Below are 26,939 nucleotides of genomic sequence, written 5' to 3'. Positions count from 1 at the left end.
TTCAGGGATGCCAAGTCACACTGCCCTTTAAACAGTCGTCTGGCAAGTCACCTGCCCCAAACTTATCTTAAAACCAAAAAGTTTAGTAAGTTTTCACGCAAGTAAGATGTCCTTATACAGAAATACCAGGATTACAATCACGTCTCTGAATATACCAACTCTCAACAGCTCTTTCATCACTCAAGCCACTTCCCCTCTCAACAGTCAGGAGGCAGACTTTTTGTTCCGGGGTTCAGCATGCCCTTGTAGAGCAGGGAGGGGAACAAATTTAAGAGTGGTGGTTCCACTCCATACTACTAGAACAAAAAAAGGATCCCAGCCTGAGGCTTGCATGGAGTCCAGCCATGTCAGTAGAGTACATGAAGCAAAATATCCTTGCAGAAAGTCTCACCCCAACCCAACGAGACCTTTAGAGGTCAGAGTCAGCATACAAGAGCCCGATACAAACTACTGTTGAGGTTTCCTGTGCTACCAATGCTATACACCTAGACAAAAGCACTGGATTCAGTTTGCACATTCTAACGGTTCCTGAGAAGAACCACAAGAAGTTGAATTATTTTACGTAGTACAATTCAAATAAAAGACCACACTGAGTCACAGAATATCATCTCTGATTAACTCCAGGTCCTGTGAGACACTTAGACTTGACTTCTGCAAAATCAAACCGTACGTGACATGCCCAAGATGCACACATGCCTCCACATTCTCGTGACTGCCTCTTGTGCCACCTACATTGCTCTGACAGCAGAGGCTAAAGCAGCCCCCATTTATACTCTACTCTCACACAGGTCCCAGATAAAGACCTTCTCTGTGCGACGGAACAGATGGGATAGAAAAAGTATTACCCTTATGCAAGTGTCATCCATCATAAATAACCTTGGTACACCAGCATGCTGTAACCCCACAATATTCTGCAAAAAAGCACCTCCAAAGCTTCTCAGTGGAACATAAACAAGATGACTTAAATGCACCCCTACCCACTCCGGCTAGAGACTGGACTTCTCAGAAGAGCTTTTACACAGCAGTGCTAAAAGCAGACACTTAATCAGTATTTGTCACTTTCTGAATCTCTTCAGCAACAGCCCTTCTAAAAAAAATCTAAGATAAAATACTAGATCTGTATTTAAGAAAGCCTGTAGAACTAATACTAGGAATTACTGGGCAATAAACTGTACTTCTGTACCTTACAACTTATTAAAATAACAGAAAATAAAGATGATGCTACACCAGACTGACTTTTGAAACCATGTTGCTCAGAGTCATTAGCTCATCTGCTAGCACACTGTCAGATGTTGGCCAGCTGCCCTTATAACTCACGTCAACTTTTAAAAGCCTGAAAACCGCTAAGCAATATTAAACAGGGTACGACTTGACTAGTCTTCATCCTGACTAAACAGCACCATGAAGGCTTCACGTCTGTCGTCATTATTCAGAAAGGAGGCAGTGAGCAATGAAGTTGTTAAATTTGCAAGGGAAAAAGTTAATTAAGATGCCTAGAACACTATTAGAAGAACCACAGCAAGACATGGCAGAGCTAGGTGAAAGGACACTGAAAGCAGAAAATACTCTGAACTAAATGCCAAGCTAATATGTACGCTATATGTTATTCAAATATTCCCTCCAAAGTGCTGGGGCATAAATAGAAAATCAAGCTGGGAAAGACTAGGTAGGTTACAGGTCAGTATGCAGCAATGCTCAAGAAAACAAGTATATTCTGTAAGACAACAGAAAACGGTGGGGGGAAAAAAAAAACTATCGTAGAAGCTAGCAACACAGATGCATCTGAACAAGATTACTACTACACACTAACTCAGAAATGCAACCATCGAGTTATAGTAGATTCAAAACTTTGCAATAAGAATGAACGGAGGCCTGGAAAAAACTGGGCAAGAGTGCTGCACAGTCACCTTTCTTCAAGGAAATGGCCATACTCCTTACTGTCATACTACCACAATAAACACACAACCAAGTAAACTAGGAAACTGAAAATGTAACACAAAGTACTTTCTTCAGACAATGAGCACTTTGCCCTATAGAAATCTGTCACAGTGTTTTGTGAGAGTCCTAGAACAGAGGAAAGTTAAAAAGGGTAAGGGGTTTCAAAAAGCAAGTCTTTTTCTGAAGGTTAAGAAGGACAAATTCATTCTGAAAGGGATACAAACCCTCATTTCGAATAAGTAAATCCCAATTTGGAGAAGTGAGGACAAGCTTCCCAGATCAGCCTACTACAGGAGGTCACACATCTCAAACATTTCACATAAAACTACTGCACTAGCTAGTTTGCTGACCTATCCGACACAGCGCAGTAATTCTTGTAGCCTCTGTCACATTATCAAACCTGCTATTTCTGCAGCCAGTCATGGTGTCCAACACCATAAACTCTTCTAACCACAAAGCACAGCATGTTGTAAAAGCAAGTAGAAAACTTGGTCATATGGCAAACTAAATATTTTATTCAAATGTACACGTCTAAGTTAAAGGTGACCTGCAAATCAATTTGTCAAATTTTCATCAACGTGAGCAACACATGTAATATAACATGCCCCCATTAGCCAGGCTAAGAAAACAGGGGTATCAGTATATAATCAAGATGCTTTTCTTCTTAGGCCTTAAGAACTAAGAAGAAATAATTAAAAAAAAGATACCCTTGCAGTACTGGGCAGCAGAGTTTGTTTTCACAAATGCTACTTACCTGACCCCTTGTAGGCCGGCTCCAAGCTCCAGCAGGATCCCTGGGTGATGTGATATCACCAGCATGGTGCATGCTGGGGTGTTGCATTGGAGCGGGAGCCGAAGTCCTAGTGGGGCTGGACTTCATGGAACCTAAGGAAAAGAAATAGTAAGCTTTCGGTTATGTGCTGAATGCCAGTCTCTGCTTAGCCTGGAGAATGAGAGCATTCAGCACAAACACTGAAGTCATTTTGTCAAATTGATTTGCAGACCACCTTTATGTAAGTGACTTTCTGATCGTATGCCACAGATTTATTTCCCTGTCCTTCCACAGGAACAACATGCCTCTAGAGAAAAATTTACAACGCTGTGAGAAGAGGGCTCTTCCCACTGCTCCTTGGCTGCACTGCCCCTATATGTCATGCCAGCAACCTTACTGCAAGTCTTATATCAGAGCCCTTTATTTCAGTATTTTACTGCCTCTTCCCTGATGTTAATTATTTACAAATCTCACATCAGTACTACACTATATTTCCAAGCCTATCATGAGGGAAAAGCCCTATGAAAGAAAGGGCTTGGAAAACTGCGGTCCCAAATTCTCCTCCCATTACAGGTGACCTGGAAAAAAAAAGTGCATATTTTTGTTCTGTTGTGAAAAATCAGTTAGGTTCACTTTGGGATGCATATGGGAATTAAATCAGTTAAAAACCAAGAAGCGTAATAAACATTCACATTTTTGTCCTCTTTTAGAGGCTTAACTAGCAGAGAGCACATCAGGTAATACCATAAGAATCAGTAAGCCAGAAAGAGATCTGCTGAAGCGGAAAACATATCTTACGATCCAGTGCAAAAATTTATTTATTATTGTCCATTTAGCTTAAATTCCAAACCAAGACCAAGGGGATTTCACCCTTCTCACCCACAGATTCAGGATCTCCCACCACTTTATTAGGATAACTCATAACCTGTGTCTCTGTTCCAGATGCCCTGAAAAGAAGGCTAGCATAAATTTCCTGATATCTCTACATCGAAAACAGAAAAATATCGCTTTTCAAGCTGCTGAAATCACTTAAAAATACATATATAAGCGCAATATTTTAAATTTCTCCTATGCTGCACTTTTCAGAAACACCAAGCATTCACTGTCTCAATAGTACAATCTAAACTAAAGCGTCTATGCCTGCAGACCCCGTCCTTTCTCAAACAGCTATAAGCAAAACAATAAAGTTCATTCTAGCTACGTTACTCCTACTGCTCTGTGTCGTGTGAATTCCTGTTTAGCAACACTTAGGAATAAAGCATTTTGCAGAAAATGAGATTCTGCTCAGCAGCCAGCTAACGCTGGGGCCTAAATCCAAACGTGAGCATTGACAGACACTGGTGTCAAAAGTAAAACAGCAAATTCCAGTTGTAGTACTGTCCTTTCTTTACCATGCCCCTGGTGGGGCACAAACCTACAGTATTCGATTCCTCCTTGAATTCGCGATCAAGATGTGCTGCTGGTCAGCAAGTGCAAAATACTTTAAAACAGAAATCTGTTGAACAAAAAGGGATATTTTTCTCATACGCAGACCCAGGTCTGGCTACTGCTTTCAGCAAAACAAACCTGGATAAAGACTGTAAAAGACTGATCACTTATGTTAAAACTCTTCAGTCCTGATCCACTTTAAGGCAAGGCTGAGAGGGGTATAAAAGACAAGCTGCCCGGTTAAGTCATCAAAAGGCTCTGAAACTTCAGAGACATTTTGACAACTGATTTCAGTTGCAGAAGACAATCACCCAACTTGTAGGTGACATCCTCAGTTTCAAGGCCAAGAAAAGTATTTGTAAAAAAGCAATTTGATCAAATCAGTCTCCAGTTCAGAAAGGGGGTCAGCCTGCCCCACTGCTCATCTCCCAGCCATGCTCCAGCTCTTAATCAACCCCATTGAGAACAGAGGAAACCCAGCAAAAACCACACACTGAAGATCCACCTGACTCTGAGGGGAATCCACTGTTGAGGGGGAGAAGCAGAGCAAGGAGCAAGACATACCCACTCTGATAGCACTAGCCCAAGAAATCAAGAGCCTCAGGGCCTTGAAGCTCACCCAGCTGCTACACGCTTGCTCTTTGCCTTCTCGGACACTAGCAATAGCCAGGGATGATTATTAACGCAACCTTGTTTCGGTTCTGCCAGTGAAGGGAGGAGTGCTTTTGGGATGAGGAAACTATTATGCAATCAAAAAGACAATCTAAACTCTGGCGTGAGAACCGAGGCTCTTTACTGCAGCTTCTCTCACAGCTTTCCTTGTGCGGAGTTCAAGGAAGAACAAAGGGACCCGTGAAGGCACCCAAAGTCGAAGACCCAGCAGTGTAAATCTTCGGGGGGGGGGGGGGGGGGGGATGAAAAACAAACAAACAAACAAAAAATCAAGACGACCAGTTGAACTGCTTGCAATTTTTAAATATAAGTTTTGCAAAAATACACTCGAGAAACCCATTTCTGAATATGTTATACTGATTAAAATATATTTTGAATTGCTCACTGATTTGTGCTTTGTTTTCTAGCCAGTTAAACAAGCACTTTCAATCTAACTTCGATTACTTCAAAATACAGTAATGAGATATAGGCATTACAATTTGAAAACCAGGAGGTCTGCCACTGGACACTGCTGTAAAGTAGTAACAGTGGTTAGTATACAAGAGGGGCTAGAAGTTGCAGAGCTTAGCAAAACATGAATTAGGGAAGAGTCCTGCTGAGTAATTTAGACAATGAATATCTTTAGACATCTCGTGTTAATTTAAATACAGGATTTTAAATTGATAAGACATTTCTTATTTAACATAAACAGTGAGCTAATGGTCTTCAGTCATATCACGAGTTGCATTTCATGCATCAACTTTAAGCACTTCTAGAACTACTTCTAGGTTAACACTCGGTACCCAAGAACATACCCCGCAAAAGACACCACGAATAGCAGATATCTTCCTCCCGGTCACTTTTCCAACCAATAGCTGATGTACCTCTTGCTGAGGTCTGCTGCCCTACAGGCACAATATCCCAAAAGGGTGTAAATTTCCTATTTGATTTATAACACAGATAAAAGTAATATTACAAATTTGTCTTTTCCATTACGCAGATAGAGAAACTGATACATTTTAGTCTCACTGCATGAAGCAATTAGATGACCCAATGAAATTTTGGGGAAAAAAATTTTCAAAACATGGTAGACAAACAGCTTCCAGCGAGTTTCTTCCTTGAATCAATTCCTATCTTCTCAGCTCAACCAAACACTCTAGAAAGTCCTTTTTAGAAGTTTATAAATACAATGATATGAAATATTTGATAGGTTAGCATGATTTGTGCAACAGTAGGGGTTTTTAAACTGTGAATTTCAGGTGAAACTACTGTAGACGTAAACCATTAAACAGGAATACTTTCTCATAGACAGCAGTTACGCTCTTTATTAATATAAACGTAGTTTTCTTTCAGAAACAGAAAGTTATATACACCACAGTTTAACTAGGGATACACCACTCAACTACATCAGTCTGGAAGAGAAGCTCTCTCTCAAGCTAAACATTGTAGAATACATACAGGCATACAGAGCTATGCTCCAAAGATCTGAGCCTTTTCCCTCACTTCTCCAAAGGACGAGCCTTTATTTAAACCCAAAGAACAAAAAGACTTTTCAGTAGGCACTTGGATCGTCTTCAGTGACTTCAGGGAAATGAAGTATTGCTTGACTAAACATGATGTCAACTACAGACTTCTAGCTTCAGGTGGAAGCAAGTTTGCTCTTTAAATGCAGAAGTGGCTTAAAGACAGATATTTGGAAATATTTTTGATTTCCTTGTTTAATAAGTGGCAAGATTATTTGCATGCAACCTTACAAGGTAAATTAAGTTGTTGGGATATCATAAACCCCTGAAGTTAGCAGCAGCACATGGGTAATCTAAGCACCTTACAAGGTTGCCACCTTCTCTGGCAACACATCACACAGGGTCTTCCAAAGGGCAGGAAGCCCCAATATGGTATGTTACAATTGCTGTTAATAACTTCTGCTAGAAAGGTAACACTCACACCACATCTTGAGGAGCACTTTTTTTCAGAAATGCCTTTCAAGCAGCCCCTGCCCCCATTTCTGAGCCACCATCCCAGACAAGAAAAATGATTATTTTAATGCTGATCTACATCTTGATCCAGTTTATTTTCCAGCTCCAGAGTTATATCAACACAACTCAGATGCAAGACTGAAAGCTTTAGGTTACTCATCTAGCACGTAAGATAGGGGCACAAGCTGTGTTTTCATGCTTAAAACATAATAAACAGGAAATTTGAGGAATGAAAGTTAAACCAGGTAGGTTGGATGGAACAACTTAAACAAGGAACACAAGGGGAGAGGACAGAGCTGCTCCCCACTGCCCTGTTTTGGAGAAGAGGCCTGCAAAATAAATGTGTATTTCAGTGCCTGAGTCCAGGCCCTGGAGACAGAGTAGCTGTGGAAGGTGCAAGTTAGAGCTGCATCTACTTCTGATTAAGAAAAGCAAGCAGACTACTCAAGGAAAATCCCAGTGACTAAAATGTACAAGGGCCAGTGTAACATCTGCTACCACCAGAGGTGGGACTCCCTTGGAGTACAATATAATAGTATAATAAATATACTAGTATAACAAATACCAATATAAAAATATTGATATTACTTTGTTATGTGTGTGGTAGTGTTTTAGCACTGAGGTACCAAGTCCAAACAGACAAAATTATCCCTCTGAAAAGCAACTCGGATAATTCTTATAGTCTTACAGTTTAAGATTTGGAAAGCTAGAAAAACTTGTATAAGACAGTTTCAACTTGATGCAGAGTTTTAATTTACATAGACCTCCAGAGATTCCTAAAAGAGGAAAAGTTAAAAACACATACTGCAAAGGAAAACTAAAAGAAAAGCAGTATTTCTTATCACAGAAAAAGATACTAGAAATACACAGAGCATTCCTTAAAAAGATTGCACATTTTCAAACTGACAACAGTAAGAACACGCTGAAGGCAATTAATAACAAATTAAGATAGCTATTCTTAATTTCAGCTGAGTCTTCTAATTTTTCAAAGAAGGTTCAAAATTTCTGCTAGTACCGCTACGCTCTCACAGCCCACTCAGCTCAGACTCTCCAAGCAAGAAACAGCAAAAGGGTAGAAAGAACCAAGGAATTATTCAAACCGCACTTCAGAAATGAGTTAAAGACCCGTTCTGGTCACATTTTTTTTCCCCTTCTAATGATCTCAACACAAAATCGATGTATGGTCAATCTCTCCTTTCACACCAATCTCAGCAAACACGAGTCCTTAAATTCCACTGTTTTCATCTATTAAGAACCCTCACATTACTAATACCACTCCTGAAATGGTTCAAAAGCCAGACTGGCTGTGATAAAAGTAATTATGCATCTGCCATTAAAGAGCTTTGCTCTTTATGAACAAGTGTTTCTCTGTCATGTTTTTGAGACAAGACTCTCTTCTCAATTTAAGAGTGTTGTTTAGGTTAGAATATGAAAATACAGCTTTGCAAAGCATTTTCTTGGCATCACCACCAACAAAGGAGCTGCTACGCACAACGTCCCCCTGACTGCAGCCCCAGGGCCTGGCTGCTTGCTCTTGTCCCTACAGTGCTCATATCATCTTAGAGGGGCTTACGTGGAAAAATTGGATTAGCGAGATTTCTTCCTGCTACCTCTCCTCTTTCTTGTAGGGTTATTTTTAACCCAGACCAGTCCAGTGATATGATTCACATCACCACTTCATTTACAGTTGGCCAAGCACAGAAAAGGAAGTGGTGACTGCAACGAAAAAATATATACATGGAGCTACAGCTCAGCTAAGGCTTTTTTTTCCCCTCCAGGAGCAGAGCTACTCCAGACATAGCTGTTCAGAGTTTTCCATGGAAAGGTTCTATCTGCAGGAAAATGTTTCTGTTGTAATTACTGTGTTCATAGAAGTTACAGGAAGAATCCTCTGCTGTGAAAGGGGGAGCTGGGAGCATGTGCCATGTTTGCAAGCTGCATTTAAGGAAAAGTCATCTGAATGCCATGTTTCTTTCTTCTCTACATTTACTAGCTTTGAAGAGAGACTTGCTTACAGTGACTTTAAAATACTCTGACAAAATGGTCTTCACAGAAGCCAAATGCCTTTCCAAAGCATCCTACCTGGCCACATTCTATGGAAACAACATACTGACACTGGAGCAGTCTAACAGAAAAAGAGAAAGACTGGACTTCTGAAGGTCTGGATTTGACCTCCCAAGTTCCAGGTTCAATTGCTAATCCCAAAAGTCAGCGTTACTTCCTGTGCAGTACTTCAGCTTTTCAGCTGCAATAGAGGAACAATACTTTGGTTTTCCTCCAGATTTCGCAGATGACCCGAGTCATCTCGTACATCAAGCACAAGCAAATCCTTAGCTTAAAGTCTCTAGGAACCACTGAGGCAGGTCTACTCAGTCTTTTACAATTAGATGCAAACAGCAGAAGCACTACTCAAAAGCCCAACAAAAAAAAAATCACACAGTCACAGTTAGCTCGGTGCTATACCAACCAGGTTGGATGTTATGAGAGGCAGAGTGTAACAGCTTAGACTTCATGTTACGCTAATAACCAGCTCCAAGGCTTCTGGCTTATTTGCAGCATAAGAAAAGTCAGTCTGAACTTGTCTAAAAACACCAGGGAAAGTGCAACTGCAACCCAGATACAGATTACAACCTTCAGCTAATAACTTCCTGCAAGCATATTTGAGAATACACAACAAAAAGCCCAAGTTCATATCACCAGGGGCCGTGACTTCCTTTTTGTTAGGAAAACACCTACCAAATATTGCACATGCTGATCTGCTGCTAGGAGAGGTGCTGCATTATTACTGGGACACACATACGTAAAGCACCTCTGGACTTCCAAACTAGAGTCTAGTTAGAGGCATAAGGGACAAGAATAGGAGCTGCATTGGAAAGGATCTACAGGAAGGCTTAGATTTTGAGGAAAAAAAGACTCAAGTTTTATACATTGAAACCAAAGCAAGCATTCTGTAGCATTCTTCACATCATGGCATCTTCCCACTTTACTCACACAAAAATGTCGTCTTTTGGCATGATATGATTTAAACCTTCATCCATTTGGAAGATTTTGTGGAATCGATGATTATACACGTCTGTCACCACCATCTAGAACAGCAAATGATATTTGCAAAGAGATTATAGTAAGAGTTTCAGTAGCTTTGGCAAACTAACTTTAAATTCAAACAGTTTATTCTTATTCCTTCTTCTGCAGAATTTTCAGCACACCTAACAGAGCAACAAAGTTCTCTGTAACAGCAACCAATATCAGCTATATTCATTGAGATCGATCAAAAAACAAGGCTAACAACAGGCTGATTTTACAGAGGTACTGTGCAGACGAAGTTCCCAATACTTGCAAGTCAGCCTGATGGAAACAGCACTGATTCCAGCATCGGGGTGGCAACAGACTAAGATTTCAGGCACAGATCATTCACATTTACAATTGAATGAGACCAAAACAGGAGTGCTACACTGTCACCCTAAAAACACCCCAAAGCTCACCCAACCCTTCTGTTGTTAAAGGATGTCCCACAAAGAGGTAGGCCCAAAACAGACTTTGAGCGTCTCTCATTACTAAGAAATTACACTTAATGTCAGGGAGCTGAGCTTCTGCCCCTTCTCTTAAACCTTCTTGTTCCAATAGAAGTGTCAAAATGAACACAGAGTGTTTCACACAACTTTTCATTTTACAAAGAGCAGCACTTAAACTCATGGTTTTGTCTCTATTCCATTACTTTCTGCTTTTCACCCACCTAAAAGCCAAACCAAAATGCTTCACAAATAACATATATTTATCACAGTTACTATGTTGCATTTAACCTTACATTTTCTGCAGGAACCCCAGATAGTTTGGAGAGTGATTCACACAGGTCTGAGATGGCCCCCATCATTGGCACCACGACCCGGTACTAGAAACAAAAATAAAATCATGCTTACAGCAGACAAAATGAACCCTAGTTAGGCAGAAAATGAGCAAATGGAAGCCCCGAATTTATAGGCATGCTACAGAAGTCAAGTTCATAGCCACACTTCATTGCCCTCTGGATTTTGGTTCTACTTTAAAGAAGAGGCTATAGGAAGGAAGGAGAGAGCCCTAAAAAGCTGGACTCCTGTTTTGATCAGGGAAAGAGAAAAGGAGAGAGCGAAAAGAAAGGAGAGAGCAAAAAGAAAGTCTGCTCAGTACATAAACCTACAGTCTTATGTTTTAAAAAAGTGCTAGAACCATTCTCTTCCAGTAACTCTGGAACCCAAGTTGAAAGTCATGACAGGCAGGAAGGAAAATGTTTGTGGACCGCAAACCAGGACAGATCCTTCTGCATACCTGCATATGACTGGAAGTGTAGCCAGAGAGTTCTGTTCTGGACACACCCTCAGTACTGAAAAAACTCCAAAGAGCTCATCCAAAATATGACTCGCAATGTATTACATTAAACAACAAAAAGCAAAAGGGCACAACCAAGAACATTTTCACTCTCTAAAGCAGAAAGATCTGTGAAGTCAGTGGGAGTGCTCTACCTCAGATGCTGAACATCTGATAGTCCACCCATTCCTCCCTCCCAATACACTGCATACTTTTCTGAAGACAGATTTGTGAGCTTTTAACATGGCTGAGATGTTTCTGCAAGCAAGAGTGTGCATGGCTGCAAAAATGGGAACCAGAATGCAAGTAGCTACAGTCTGATTTAACCTAGGATCCTTTTTTCATTGAGGAACTGGTACCGTATGTTTTAAAGAAGGATTCAAAGGCACTGTAGTAGTTGTGGACTGGCACATACTCAGAGAAATTATGTGGAAACCACACATTTCCCTTGACCAAGAAGGAGTTATTTATCAGTATTCACTGGGATCTTTCCAGTTTTACTATCCATCTGCATATCGCACCATGGCCATCACAAAATTTGAGCTCATTTCTCTTAGCACAATCCATAAGGGAGACAATTCCTCCTTGTGTTACATACCAGAGGTGGAAGGTAGCGCATGCCTCTGGCTCCTTCTCAATCTGGAGATCACAAAATGCAAAGAACTGATTTTAAGGGGACTGAGGGTGCAACACAGAGCATGCATGCAGCCAACTCATATAGAAGAGCTCCGGTTACTACAAGTTCTCTTAATCTTCAGAAGAAGATATCCTTTTAGTCTCTATACTATTGGTAAATCCTGCTCGTTTTCTCAATGAATCCCTTTTCCATCTTATCCCTTTTTTAAGTATGGGTGACAAGAACTAATGCAGATATTCTTGATTTCACAGTTATACACTAAATTCACAATAAATGTTCATTCCTCCTTTTAGGTTATCTGCAATAGTTTTTTTGCAAGGAATTTCATTTAATGCACAGCACATGCAAGTATTCCCAATTAATTCCTCCAAAACCACTTTGCTTTTGCTTTGGTAAATGCTCATCTGCCATTAGGGGATCTAGTCATTAGCTTGGGCCTCCCCGATCTTGTGTTTTTCTTAACGCATGTGGCAAGCGCAAGGCTATTTTAAGTAAGCATCTGCCTAACCACAGGCCCATTTGGAAAAAAACCCAAACCAACAAAGTCTACCTTGGCAGTGAGCTGGCTTTAGAAGTCATCAAGTCATTTTTTAGATTTTGCAAAAGAGATTCTCTGTTTTATCAGTTCTTTTTGAGGCTGAAAGGTCCTACCCATTCCAAGAAGTTTCACCTTGACATTTTCCAAGGCATCAGAAGTAAACAATGACTATGCAAACACATTACTGCTTTCATGGAGCAGTATGTCATTATGTCATACAAGAAAGCTCATCATGGAAACAGATAAGTCACCTTCAGTTCACCCATGATCCTAGTCTCATGGACTGAGATTTTTCAAAGCCACTTGATTTTATATGCCCAATTCCAAGTTTTTACATTAAAAATACTCCCCTCTTCCCCCCCAAACCAGACATCAATGCTATTTAGATGACTGGAAAACTCTCAACCTTAAAACAGACCTAAGAGAAAGAGCCTCAGAGGACTTTGAGATTCATGTTCTAGGCATGCCTCACCTGGACAGGTCTGTGCTGTGGATTTGCATACACTAGAGTAACTTCCATGAGACGATCTCTTCTCAAGGGCAATGGAAGAGTTAAATAACAGAAGGGGTCAAAGGTCACAGAAATTTTAGAGCATTTGGGACAAACAAGAGTAGATTTGAAAAGGCCATGAAAAATATCCACAATGATAGAGTCATTTCTCAGTCTATGATTCTCCCAGGCCTCTTTTGCCACCACCTATAAAAAAGAAAGAAAAAAAAAAAGTTCTCACAAACTTCAGTAGCACGGTAAGAACAGGGACCACAGAAAACTCAAAGTTGATACTGCGAGACACAGAGAAATTTCACAGAGAAGGGGTCCACCACAGTGTGTCCAGCCTAAGACAAATGGAGTTCTTGGTGAAACCAAGGCTCTGTATCAAGTCAGACATATTAGATGAATTTTAGCAAAATCACTTGGTCAAATATGCCTTGGTACAAGCAGTGTAAGAAACACGAATACAGTGGAGCGGACAGTGACAGGCTTGTGCGCTGTCCTTTGGAGTGGAAGGCTGCTAAGAAGATGTGCTCCGTTCTCTTCTAGGAGGAACGGACTTCTGTTGCCTGCTTTCAGAAAACAACTGCATTTACAGCTTCTGAGAAAAATAGAGTTTTTCCTCTTGCAACTGTATGGTCCACGTCCCAGAGACAGAGTATAAAAGGAGCCAATTCCAAGCCCCTGAGGACTTCCGTAATACGATTTTAGATGCCTTATACTCACCTAAGAACATCTACAAACTAGTATCTGTCTATTTAATGTGCTTAGAAGCTCTAATTAGTATGATGTTTTTAGCTTACAGTACAATACCACACATACACACATATATTTATAAATAAATATGCAAATGCCATATGTACAAACAGCACACACTACAATGGTAGTGTCATTAACAAGGATGTTAAGATAAGAACAGAGTTATTAGCTCCAACAGTGATATGGATGCAGGGCAGAAATGTGTGCATCTCTTACATTAATGGGAAAGGGAAGTATCTGAATAAAATGAAGACATGCTGGGCAAAGATCCTCTCCATCCCACAATGCTCAGCAGTTTCTCAGAAAAAAGATTAATACACTACTTCTGCTGTTGTCACATGTATTGTATCATGCATGAAAAGACCAAACCACAAAGTTATTACCAGTCACGAGGAAAAACAACTAGTTATACATAGCTCAAAACAATTACTGCATTTGACTTTTAGAGGCTCCTAAATCTTCCCCCCCCTCCCCAATATATTTACTCTGGACTTGTCAGTATATCAAAACTGTTTAATTATGTCACAAGATCAACTTCCCTTCTTTCCAATGTAGCACTCTATTAGTTCTCTCAACTTGTATCATAAGCACATCTTCCTGCATGCCAGTACAAGAGAGATGCTCTGCTCTAATGCATCCTGCAACAGCTGTATGTTGCAAGCTGTCATGAAGAACGAGATAGGCCACAAAGCGTGACTGTGTTCTCCCCTCCCAGGTGCACTGTCTTGCAGGGAGGATGTTTGTGTGGCCTGTGACGAGCAAATAGGGCAGGAAGTGTCAACAAAACTCAACTATATTCTCTCAGAAGCAGTGGCTGCACCACCCTCAAATAAAGAGCACCATACCAAATCAGGTCTGCCATTGGCATCCTTCAGCTCCAAGTAGGGCTTCTTCTTCACTCTATTCAAATCTTCATGTAAGCCATCTAGAAGAAAAGCCAAGAGCTCCTGGGAATCTTGCTGCTGATATCCTGAAAACTGAGGAGCAAAACGGCCAACCTGTGTCTAAAACATGATGCAAGAGTTAGAGGAGGTAGCTATTAGTTATGTGTAAAAGACAACGGAATAAAGAAAACAGTCATATCCTGGCTTTTGCAGAGATCAACACTATGTTACTGTACATTAGTAGTGGACCCACTGACGTGGCCACTGACACAGTAAGGGTTCTCCCATATATTTTTCATCTTTTCCAAGTGTTGAGAGGGAAGAATGCATTTAGTGCTGTGATGCTCAGAATCCAAATTACAAATATTAGTTTAGGTACCTGAAAACAACCAACACACAAAAACCTACCAAACTGATGCATTTTGTACTTTTAGCTTTGCTCTTCCAGAAGCCTGCAGTTACCACAGTGCAGACTTGCTAAAAGACAGAATCTTGGAGTAGGTGGGCTGCGAGACTGAAAACGCTTGTGTTAGTTCATAAGTATCTTCTGCAATGGGATTAAAACTAAGATTGAAAACCCAGTTTCAGTAGCCTTGAGCTATTCTAAAAACAGAAATGTGAACCGAAGAAGTGTAACACTTGTCTGAGTTGTGATAGCAACAGCACACCCCAATACAGCTTACATTATTTCATGTAATGAGTGCCATCTCGCAACAGGGCCATTTGAAATACTCCTGCTTCTGAAAAGTAATAGAAAGGATCCCACAGGAAAATCAACAATTAATTGAAGGGACCTGTCAAGCCAAGTGATCCCATCACTAATTTTTCCACTAACATGAAGAGTCCAACAGGCTTCTGAAGCTATGCTTTGTACATTTTAACCACTCAGGAAGAGGACTGCAAGTGAGCCCAAACTGGAAGGCTGTTTCATTAGAGAAAGGTAACACTGTCACTAATCAGCAATGATTGTTAGAAAAACAAGGCAAGCAGTACTGTCCTAAGAAATGAGAAGTTACGCTTATTCCAGTCTTAAAGAACATCCCATATTATGACACTTTTACTGACATCCACTACTGATTCCACATACTTCCCTCTGAACAGAAATTTACAGAACAATTTAACCAGCGATGCATGATGTGTCACCAACCCCAAGTCACAGAAGTTAAGAAACATCTTGTTGCTGCAGAACTACCTACAACCCTGGAGAACAGACTTCTGCAGCCCACAAGACTTTTGCTCCAGTGGTCTGAGAAGCACCTACTCTTAACTTCAAGACCACATCATGCAAAGCCTTAGCAGCAGCTGCAGGATGCTCATTGCTTATTTCATATATTTGAGAAGTTTTCCTCCTCATTTTACTGAGATTGTACTACAGAAACAAAGTTTTAATGTTCCTTGGATGTGTTAGTTATGATCTTCTGCTCTGTAGCATCTTTAACCTTGTTTTTTCTTTTAAATATAATAAAGTTCTTCTAGGGGTTTGACTACAACTGCTACATCCCAGCATTCTAGATAAAAGCAGCTCTTTACATTGAAGTACAGAGAGCATGAAATCAATAAATAACGTGATAAGAGATGCACTTTCCTCTCCACCTTACAATTCCATTTTAATTTATAGCTTGCACACCTTTTCTCACTGATTAAAGTTTGCAAGTGACAATTCATCTGACCTTGCCTAGTTTCATAGCAAAGATCATTTTGATCCATCTGCCAAGAGTCCTCAGGTACAGATGCATATAAGAGGCTAGAAGGTCATATACTAAATAAGGCACGTAGTGTTTAGGAACAGTAATGAATTCTGGGGTAGGATACTATTCAGTCATGTGTTCTAAACTCCTCCCTGTACTCTGAAAATCATTTACTTAAAACATGACACAACACTGAAGCAATTTGTTATCACTGCTTTCATAACACCAAAGTCTGTTAAAAGACATAATAGCTTTAATTGTTTTATTTTTCCTGTCACAAAACTATGCTACTAGAACATGGAGTACTTACTTTAAAAATACGTGGGGCCACATGAGACTGTCTCCCAGACCAAATCTGTTTAATGAGCTCTGCGTAGGCTTCTGCAATTTCTCCTCTCATCCCCAGAGGATTGTCCTGATTTATTTCAGCTTCATATCTATCTTCCAGGAAATAGTCGGTCAGAGGTGGGGTATTGCTTAGACACTGAAAGAGCATTAAGGGAACTGAATTTACTGCACAGGATCATAAATCTGCGTGACAGTGAAATAACAAACCCAACTTCCACATCAGAGCATACAGTAAATTATTAACAAATCTAGTGGGACAGAATTTGAATATACAGTTATATAGTTTACGTAAAAAAAAATAAAATCTATTTGGGGTCTGGGCAACAAATGCAATTCAGAATATGGTTATCTTAAAACAACACAACAAAACAGAAAAAAGAACAAAAACACAGGAGACCACAACATTCAAATTCCTATTATAAAACAATTCTTTGGATGCTACCTATGCTGGTAGGAAAACCAGCAAGTCTTTCCTGTGTGGCATCTTATCCCATTTTTAATATTGTCCCTACTTGCATTAACATACATCAATAGATGCTATTTTCCTTGCTTAGGCAAAAGTACACTTCAATAAACAAACAAAAAAAGACCTTTGATTACAGCCTGTTTTTTTTTTTTAGCTCAATTTCCCACAGCAATCCCTATCAGATATTAGGCAGAGCTTAAGGGAAAAATCAAAAAAAGGGAACTCAAAAAAAAAAAAAAGTAAATAAAAATAAATAAATAAATCCAGGCTCTTTCTAAAGGCCTGAAGCTTCAGGACCTGTAGCAATTAGCTGCACAGTGCTGGACCCATATGTGCAGCTACAGCAGATCTTTCAGAAAGGTTATAAATGGCATCTGGAAAAAGTCAGGAAAAATCTAGCCCTGCCTTGCTTAGCCTATTTCACTTTAACCCACTTGATGTGTACTTTATGAACTTTATCCCATCAGACACTTCCAGTTTCAAGGCCCAGACATTAATTTCTTTCGCCTCTTTCTCCAGGGAAATGACAGAACGCTGTAGTACCTCCCTATTCATGTGCTTACATACTGCTACCATTTGACCATAGTCTCTCATTGGGAAATTGTTGCCTACATACAAGTTTTCAGGAATTTGCAAAAAAAAAAAATAAGGAAGAAGTTTGCATTTGAAAAGAAAAAAGCCTAGGAAACTAAAACCTAATGGTAAATATAGGAAAGCCTAATTTGTCCTTAACATGAATAATTTCTGTGCAAAATTAAGACTGAAATGTGTTTGGATTAAGTTACTTTGATAATCAAAATTAATAAAAGTATTTTTGACTCTCAGCTGTGAAATTCAATACAGCATAATACGTTTTAAGGTTACCATGATACAACGGATAATAAAGTGATACTGAACCAAAAAAGATGAGGCAGTCCAGGTTTATTGTGGTATCCTGAACACCATGCACATAAAGCATTATAGCTTTTTTAAGAAGTGCTCTAGAAACAGGTTTTTGAAGCTATTCCAAGGTGACTGGAGTCATTCTGTACCATTTGTGCCACACCGAGGTCAAAGCTGGCTTAACAATAAATTAGCTCACATTTTGAGTTCCTTTGCAAACAACCTCTTGCAACAAGTCTCTGCGTTTTTTTTAAATGAACCAAAAAACCCTGGAAGATTGCTATATTTTATTTAACCTAATCACTATTAGCTTTGTAAAACATTTACAATGTATCCCCCAAACCAGGCTAAACTCCTCCACTCCTAATTTTTCAACAGTCTTTAAACAAGGACCCCAGATCTGTGTGCAGTGGCCTGCTCATCTCACTTATGCTATACACACAGGTTAAGTCCTCCCTTATGTCACCCTGTTTTTCCCAGAGCACAGCATTAGGATCCTATATTAGTTAAGTACCTGTTTACTATGACTTCCCCCATGACCTTTTCAGAATCCATGTATTTCAGATACAGTCCCTCATACCCTACGATGCTCTATATTATTAATATGCAGTACTTAAGCCAGACTAAACATGATCTGCTTTTTTTTTCCATTCCCATATCAATCTCTTCATTGAGCTATGTTAAAAACCACTTTCTTTTCACAGACTAATCTCTGTCTTCTGTGCAACTGCTCTTGCATTTAATTCTGAAGAGGGCTCTTTCCAATTTTTACCTGTAATGCAGAATTCATGAAGCAGGTATTTCCAAGGTTACTGAGTCCACAAAGTCCAGGTTGTGACAGGGAAGCAGAGTCCCTGCAGTTGTAAGAGTTATAGGAAAAGCCAGAACCTCTGGAAGAAAGACAACACAATGTACTCCACAGTAAGTTTACGCAGTGTCAGTAATGTTTAAGAGCAGCATCAAATACTAGTCAAAAAAACTGTTTAATGAAATGCACCAGCTTGCATGTTTCTGCTCCACCATACTGGCTAAAATTGGATACCAGGAGTGTGAAGGATATGCGCTAACTTTGGCAATGTTAACCTCTACGCAGTCTGTTTTTAATTTATGCCTCCTAACACACTAATTTCCTGTATCTACAAGTACACAGCACACTATACTACTGCAGTAGTCTACTGTAAATATCTGTACTGTATTTTGTAAGAACCGATGAGAGAATTACTGTCTCTACCTGGTAAGGCAGCTAACACGGACAGAGACAGGAATATAATCCTTTCTCTCTTACCCCCAACCCCCTCAAAAAAAAAAAAAAAAAGAAATCAGGCAATGCCCTAATAGTTAGTAAGCTCTGGAACATGCATTTCCAAGTGAGGAGGGAAGAGCAGAATAAGGTTGCTTCCAAAACAAGTTTGGTAACACATATGCAAGGGTAGCAGAAGCAGTATTTTACTCCTTTTCTACTCAGGCAAGGATGCATAGAAGTATTCACAGGAAGGACGAGGAAAACAAAGAAACGTTCCTGCTCTTACCCCCTGCCCAGGTGGGAGCTGTTCAGTCCATAGGAGTTACTGCTATCACCATTAGTAATGACAGAAGTGGCAGACACTGAGGAATAAGAACTTGCTGATGATTTTGAAGAGGTAGTAAAGTTTCTGCTAGTTGCAGTACTTGATCTGGGAGAAAGGAAAAAGCAGAAACAGTGCTACTGCTTTTTTCAGCCTCTCCCCACCCGCACAAAACTCCAAGGACTTGTCACTTTAAAGTTAGTTCCTCCACCCAGAATTTACTGCTTTGATCTACATGGTCATGTTTGCAAGCACTTGTCTGGAACAGAAAATGTAGCAAGAGCATCAAAAGCAGGAGTAGCAGTTCTTGCTTAAAGCAAAATCTGCATCTCAGACTGAAATGAGAAGGCAAGTTCAATGGAGCAAATGAAAGGAAATCAAAGCTTTAAGTTTACTTATAAATCACCTTGAAACAAGCAGGCAAACCCCCCCAATATTAAGACCACAAAATATTTCTGGGTAAAAAGCAACAAACAAAGCCCTTCTCTACTTAAAGTACAGACTACCAATCAAACAGGATATTAATTAGCAAGAACATAATCAGAGTGAGCACTAAACAGTATGCTACGGAGTCTAGCTTGTATAACTACATTCCTTGGGGCCAAGACACACTGCCATGTTCACACAGTGCAAGCATCTCAATCCTCAGCATCATGAGGCTGGAGATACTGCGCTGGATGCATGGATGCACAAAGACAAAGCTGTTTAGAAACACGGCACCTAAGGAATACTGCTGTAAACACCCACGGCAGAAGCAAAACGCATCATCCTTCTCAGGAAACCAATTCTGCGGTGAAAGGATACGTAAGCAGAACTGTGAGGGCCTCCCAGCGGGGCCTCCAGACTCTGGATTCAGGCAATTTCTTTGCAGAGGTTGATGCATTCGAAAACAGAGAGGAGACAACACAGGATGGAGTGGAAGGAACACAACTATCAGGAATGTAGAGGCTTCAGGATGTGGCAACCATAAAAGCTATACAGTAACTTTCTGCAAGGTGCAAAGGCGGCAGCAGATGCTGCAAAACACCTCAAACTCAGGAAATGACAGGGAAGGAGTCTGGTCTCTAGGACACCGATAGCATGTTGCAAGGCAATGCAAGGAACAGACCACAGAAGCCTCATCTAGGCACAGAATATCTGGATGTCCCAAGGTGCTGAATTCTAAAAATGAAGCTGGAGGAAAATCCAGGAGGAGCCGAGCAGCAGCATTTGTTAGGCAGACACCTGTTGGACTTCAGAAATTGGGGAAGGGGAGGGAGGCCTTCAAACCACACTGGAAAAGAGGACAAGTTTCAACTAATACAGAGCAAAAAACCAACCCTCCTCCCCCCAAGCCAATAAGGTGACACATAAAGGAGTTACTTCTCCAGCTAAGAGTTAAGAATTGTACTGGAAAAGGAAAAAATTAAATCAAATGCCTTGAAAGGACTGAGCCTCGTGATATCACAAGCACTGTGGAAACCCAAACGGAACAATAAAAGCAACAGGACACAGTGGGAGCTGATACCTTGCACAGCAGAAGACAAAAAAAGAACAGTGAGAACAATGCTAAATAACGGAAATCCTAAAGAAAATCCCGAGAGAACTCAGATGGAAATAGGCATAATCCTCAGTCTGCCTGGTTAGGAAGCCCAGACTATACCTCCTTACTGCTTTCCCCATCTGTGAAAGGAAGGGAACACACAACGTTGTGCAAGAGCAGCCAGCCATTATAATCCAACAAGGTTCTGCCACGGAGAGCTGTGACTCCACACAACACAAAAACATGAGACACTACTAAGCAAACCAGTTTAAAGAAGTTATTTTGACACCAAGTCACTCCTTGGTAGCAAGAGCTAATTGGGAAATGGTCTAATCCGGCCATCTTTGCTTTAATAAACGTGCAAAACTGAATGCAGAAAGGCGGGTGACGCCAAATAGCCAAGTAACAGTCAGTCTAGTCTGCTCAAATGCAGGTGACAGCGTCCTCAAGTTTTAACTCATTCTTGTATCTCTGTTAAGAAGGCCCTAATTTTGAAATTACACAAGGTAAAAATCCATATGCATAGCTTAGATGCCAGTAAGAAAAGTCTTGGAAAATCTTCACGGAGCAAAAATGGATAGATGAGGAAAAAACCACCGCAAGCAGGAGGCAGCAGGACAAACAGCTTTACAAGTTTGGAAGTATAACATGAGCAAAGGAAACACAGGCATAATTTGTAGCGGGAACTTCCACCAGAAAACAAGACCCTAAACCCATTCTAAACCTGAAATGTGCTAAAACAACAACAAAAAGACCTACCACGAGTGAAGAGTATCTTGGAAAGCATATTTTAAAATACACTATTATTTTAAAAGCTTGACACAATCTATGAGATTACGGACTTGAAAATTCAGCATCTCTGTACAAGGCATTTGACTCAAATGCTCAGAGTAAGAGTCAGAAAAATAATATAAAGAAAATCTAATAGAAAGAGAGAAGACTGCATCTTACTGAAAATTTTAAAAGGGAAGGAGAAAAACTCTAAGCACTCTTACATTTTACAGGTTACTCATTTATCTGTAATAAGTGACAAAAGTGTGAAGTTTTGTAGCCAACTTCATGAAAACCTCTGACATGCAAGATACTTGGATGAATAGAGAATGGGATGAAAAATACCAGTAAAGACACTGTATTTTACATGAAATCATGACCTGTGATCCTGTGTGCAATACTGGGCGCCTCATCACAAGGAGGATGCTGCAGAATTAAAGAGGGTTCAGATGAGAATGAGCAAAAGTTCTCATATGAGAGAATGAAAAGATGAGACTGTTACCTTAGAGGAGCCAAAGAGGAGGACAGCGTTCACTGTGACATATTACAGGAAAAATTAAAGAGATGAAAAATCCAAATAAAGGGAAACCAATGAAGATGATACTTTTCAAACAATACACAACTAAGCTGGGGAACTCATTGCCAAAAGTCACTGGGATCAGAGAGGAGGAATATTATTTTATGTTAACGTTTTCAAAAAGAACAATAGCTCCTATGCGAGGACTAAGGAAAAAAAAAAGGCAAAAAACACCCACTATCAAATGCCGGGACTTCAAAGCAGAAGCAAGCTATTCTGTGTACACCTTTAGCAGGGTGCTCACAACATTCTCATATTTTTTAAAAAAAGAATTCCAACTCTGGCTTCTGTTGAACACTGACACTGGACTAGATGAATTACCATGCTGATCCTGCTCAGTTCTCAGCACTTTACAACGTTTTAAGCTGAAAGGGATCTGATATACCGCTGTCTAGCATCTAACGGAGAACAAGATTTACTAAGAACAGCTGCTCCCCACATTTTACAAGATGGTCATAAAGGTAGCTGTCGTTCCAGGTGAAAGGTATAGCACCAGCTAAGAAAGGTGTTTTCTTTGAATGCTTCCCATTTTAAGCCCATGAGGCTGCTGTTCATAAATCCCTGATATTGAGCTCTCTTTAGGATATTTCACTCTGGTGATCGCAGTCAAGGGTCTGGGAGCCCAGGTCATTTTCTACTCAATTCTGCTAGTGAGGGGGAAGGATGGGAGAAGCAGACGGATTTTCCAAGTTAACAACTGGCTGCGCTGCTGGTGTTGGCAACAGGGTTTTGGTTTCTACAACCATAGGACTCTGAAGATCGACAACTGATGGGGAGAGATGGGATCCACCTCACTAAAGCAGAGCACATGTGTCTTTGCCAACAGGTTGGCCAGCCTGGTAAGGAGCGCTTTAAACTAGGAAAGATGGGGGAACGGGAGAGTTATAGGGACAAGGCAGTCAGCAAAACGTGGCTCAAGTCAGGATGCCTCCAGCAGATGCATGCAGCCAAGGAAGCGCACATGAGACATGATTACGGAGGATCCTCTTGCACCCCTCCTGGGAAACCTGCACGCTCCATTACCTCTCTGAAATGCCTGTGCACCAATGCACGCAGCATGGGGAACAAACAGGAAGAACTAGAGATCTGTGTGCAGTCGCAGGGCCATGATCTCATTGCAATTACAGAGACACGACGGGATAGCTCACATGACTGGAGTGCTGTCATGGATGGCTACGTGCTTCTTAGGAAAGACAGGCCAGGAAGGTGAGGTGGCGGAGATGCTCTTTATGGGAGGGAGCAACTAGAATGTACTGAGCTCTGCCTGGGGGTGGATGAAGAGCAAGTCAAGAGCTTATGGGTAAGGATTAAAGGGCAGGCTAACATGGGCGACACTGTTTTGGGTGTTTCCTACAGGCCACCTGATCTGGAAGAGGAAGTCGATGAGGCCTTCTACAGACAGCTGGAAGTAGCCTCACATTCACAGGCCCTGGTTCTCTTGGGGGACTTCAAGCACCCTGATATCTGCTGGAAAGACAACACAGCTAGGCACAAACAGTCCAGGAGGTTCCTGCAGAGCACTGATGGTAACTTTTGGACACAGGTGGTGGAGGAGCCAACGAGGAGAGGTGTGCTGCTGGACCTTGTACTAACAAACAAAGAAGGACTGGTTGCAGATGTGAAGGTTGGGAGCAGCCTTGGCTGCAGTGACCATGAGATGGAGGAGTTCAGGATCCTGCGAGGAGGAAGCAGGGCAATAAGTAGGATCGCAACCCTGGACTTCAGGAGAGCAAAGTTTGGCCTCTTCAGGGACCTGCTTGGAGGAATCTCATGGGTTAGGGCCCTAGAAGGACGGGGGGGTCCAAGAGAGCTGGTTACTATTCAAGCATCACTTCCTCCAAGCTCAAGATTGGCGCATCCCTATGAGTAAGAAGTCAAGCAAAGGGGGCAGGAGACCTGCATGGATGGACAAGGAGCTCCTGGCAAAACTCAAACAGAAGAAGGAAATATACAGAATGTGGAAGAAGGGACAGACCACTTGGGAGGAATATAGGAACGTTGTCAGAGCATGCAGAGACCCGAAGAGGAAGGCTGAGGCCCATTTGCAATTAAATCTGGCAAGGGATGGCAAGGACGACAAGGCGAGCTTCTTCAAATACATCAGTAGCAAAAGGAAGACTAGGGAACACATGGGCCCACTGCTCAATGGGGTGGATGCCATGGTGACAAAGGATACAGAGAAGGCAGAGTTACTGAATGTTGCCTTTGCTTCAGTCTTTACTGCTAAAGCCAGCCCTCAGGAATCCCAGACCCTGGAGACCAGGGAGAAAGTCTGGAGAAAGGAAGACTTTCCCTTGGTGGAGGAAGATCAGGTTAGAGATCATTTAGGCCAACTTGACACCCACAAATCCATGGGACCCAATGGGATGCACCCACAAGTGCGGAGGGAGCTGGCAGATGTTATTGCTAGGCCACTCTCCATCATCTTTGAAAGGTCATGGAGAACAGAAGTGCCTGAGGACTGGAAGAAAGCCAATATCGCTCCACTTTTCATAAAGGGCAAGAAGGAGGACCCAGAGAACTACAAGCCAGTCAGCCTCACCTCCATTCCTGGTAAGGTGATGGCTTATCCTGGATGTCATCTCTAAGCATGTGGAGGATAAGAAGGTGATCAGGAGTAGTCAGCACAGATTCACCAAGGGGAAATCATGCTTAACCAGCCTGATAGCCTTCTATGATGAAATGACTGGCTGGGTAGATGAGGGGAGAGCAGTGGATGTTGTCTGCCTTGACTTCAGCAAGGCTTTTGACACTGTCTCCTGTAACATCCTCATAGGCAAGCTCAGGAAGTGTGGGCTAGGTGAGTGGACAGTGAGGTGGATTGAGAACCAGCTGAATGGCAGAGCTCAGAGGGTTGTGCTCAGTGGTACAGAGTCTAGTTGGAGGCCTGTAGCTAGCAGTGTCCCCCAGGGGTCAATACTGGGTCCAGCACTGGTCAACTTATTCATCAGTGACCTGGATGAGGGGACAGAGTGCACCCTCAGCAAGTTTGCTGATGATACAAAACTGGGAGGGGTGGCTGATACACCAGAAGGCTAGATGATCTCCAGTGGTCCCTTCCAACCTCAACCATTCTGTGATTGTGATATTCCCTCGTTTGCATGCAGAAGTGACAATACAAGTCCTGGATGTCAAGGATTTATCCCCAGTGCCCACAAAGGATTTCTATTCCAGTGGAACACACGGACTTTGACTGGTCAAAAGCCATTTTTCCTCTCCAATGGTCTCTGACATACTGTGACTTCTGCTGTGCTGGAAACAGAGCTACACTCAGGCACCTGCTCCATGCTCCAGTCATAGATAAGCATTATTTCTTCTTCAACTTTAATAACTTTCCTTAGGACTACTCAAGAGGCTACCGCCAAACCTATTCTCAGTTTGCTTTGTTTGCTCCTTGTGGGCATAACAGACACTGGACTGGAAGAGTTCAAGCTCCTGGGGCTTCCCTTTGGTGAAAGGTGCTACCTGTCCGACAGGGATAAACACCTTCTGCAACAACAGTAATGTTCTATCCATACAGGAATAAACAACAGTGAAGAAAGGCTTCATCTAGCCATGCAGCAGTTAAGTCTGAAAAAATAACTGCATGGGTTTGAGGATGAGACTTGCTTAATTAAGCACAGTTGTCTCCCAAGTTAACTCCCATCTGGGCCAAAATACCTCTTTTGGAAAGATCTGCCATCATGGTTTTAAAATGGCCAGCAATAGCCAATCCTGCTAACCACAGGTAAAGTTTTCTAATGATCAATCATCTTTCCATTTAAAAGAAACATGTATTTTGCTTGCAGTGTATCTATCTGGCTTCCACTTTTAGACACTGACTACTACAGAAGCTTGCAATCAGGAGACTGGACCAGGACCAGAGTCACACTGCCACAAGAGTCCAGCATGTACACAGGGCTTAAGTTCTTTATCCTCACGTATACTACTTCATACTTAACTGTACTGATGTACACTGTTACCAGTCTGCCAATTAAAGACAGCAATTATAAGTCTTACCATATGAACTTTCAGTGACCCACCCAAAGGGAAAGTGGAGAGAAATCTGGAGACGAGCGGTATGAAGATGACATGGTTAGATTAATCTAGCATGGAAACTGTGAGGCCATGTGGCTGATAAGTGGAGTAAGTGCTTAGCTAAACGCTTTGAAAAAATATTGCAAAAGACTCTCAAGTGGCAGGAAAACAGAGATAAGGAAAAGTATTTCCAATTCAGCTGAGGATATCTTCAGAACATACATTAGAATTAATCCTCTTCCTTTAAAATACTAATATAAAAAGCAAAAATATTAAAAATATTTGGACAAAAGGTTTCCATCAAAGGAAGCAAAGCTGAAACTTATATTTAATTGGCAAACTAGAGACCATAAAGGATTTTCGTTTAGAAAACTTACACACAGAAGCAGCCTCAACAGATCTTGAGCACATGATGCCACTCTGAAAGCACGATGTCAGATGCAAAGTCAAGCACTTAAAGTCAGGAAATAAAGACGTGCCCATGCAATCTAACCCCATTTGCTGAAGGGGTCCTCTGAAATCATCAGGACATGCGGGACCAGGGGAAGGAGATATTACAGTTCCAAACATGAAAGGGCATTTAATTATTGCATTAAGTCCTTAGAAAGTACATATCAATCACACATGTCTTATTAAAACTTCACAGTAATTGTATGACATGTAGTATCACTGAAATATTGTATCAA

The 26,939-nt window shown here is 41.2% G+C and overlaps 1 protein-coding gene across 2 annotated transcripts in view; it reads right to left on the bottom strand.

The window, feature by feature from the left end:
• USP4 (ubiquitin specific peptidase 4) overlaps positions 1–26,939 on the bottom strand; it is a 49,426-nt gene that overhangs the window by 9,851 nt on the left and 12,636 nt on the right. Inside the window, exons 7-13 of one of the 2 annotated variants that reach the window (XM_064518579.1) lie at positions 19,331–19,474; positions 18,574–18,691; positions 16,416–16,589; positions 14,379–14,537; positions 12,754–12,978; positions 10,571–10,654; positions 9,757–9,851 (exon numbers count right to left, since the gene is read on the bottom strand). In XM_064518579.1, the coding sequence (XP_064374649.1) occupies positions 9,757–9,851; positions 10,571–10,654; positions 12,754–12,978; positions 14,379–14,537; positions 16,416–16,589; positions 18,574–18,691; positions 19,331–19,474 (999 nt within the window). The remainder of the gene's footprint in view (positions 1–9,756; positions 9,852–10,570; positions 10,655–12,753; positions 12,979–14,378; positions 14,538–16,415; positions 16,590–18,573; positions 18,692–19,330; positions 19,475–26,939) is intronic. The other variant, XM_064518580.1, reaches the window with a different exon arrangement.

The sequence above is a fragment of the Dromaius novaehollandiae genome, chromosome 12 (assembly GCF_036370855.1).
Source record: "Dromaius novaehollandiae isolate bDroNov1 chromosome 12, bDroNov1.hap1, whole genome shotgun sequence".
Classification (NCBI taxonomy): Eukaryota; Metazoa; Chordata; class Aves; order Casuariiformes; family Dromaiidae; genus Dromaius; species Dromaius novaehollandiae.
This window is presented reverse-complemented; position numbering and strand designations above follow the sequence as displayed.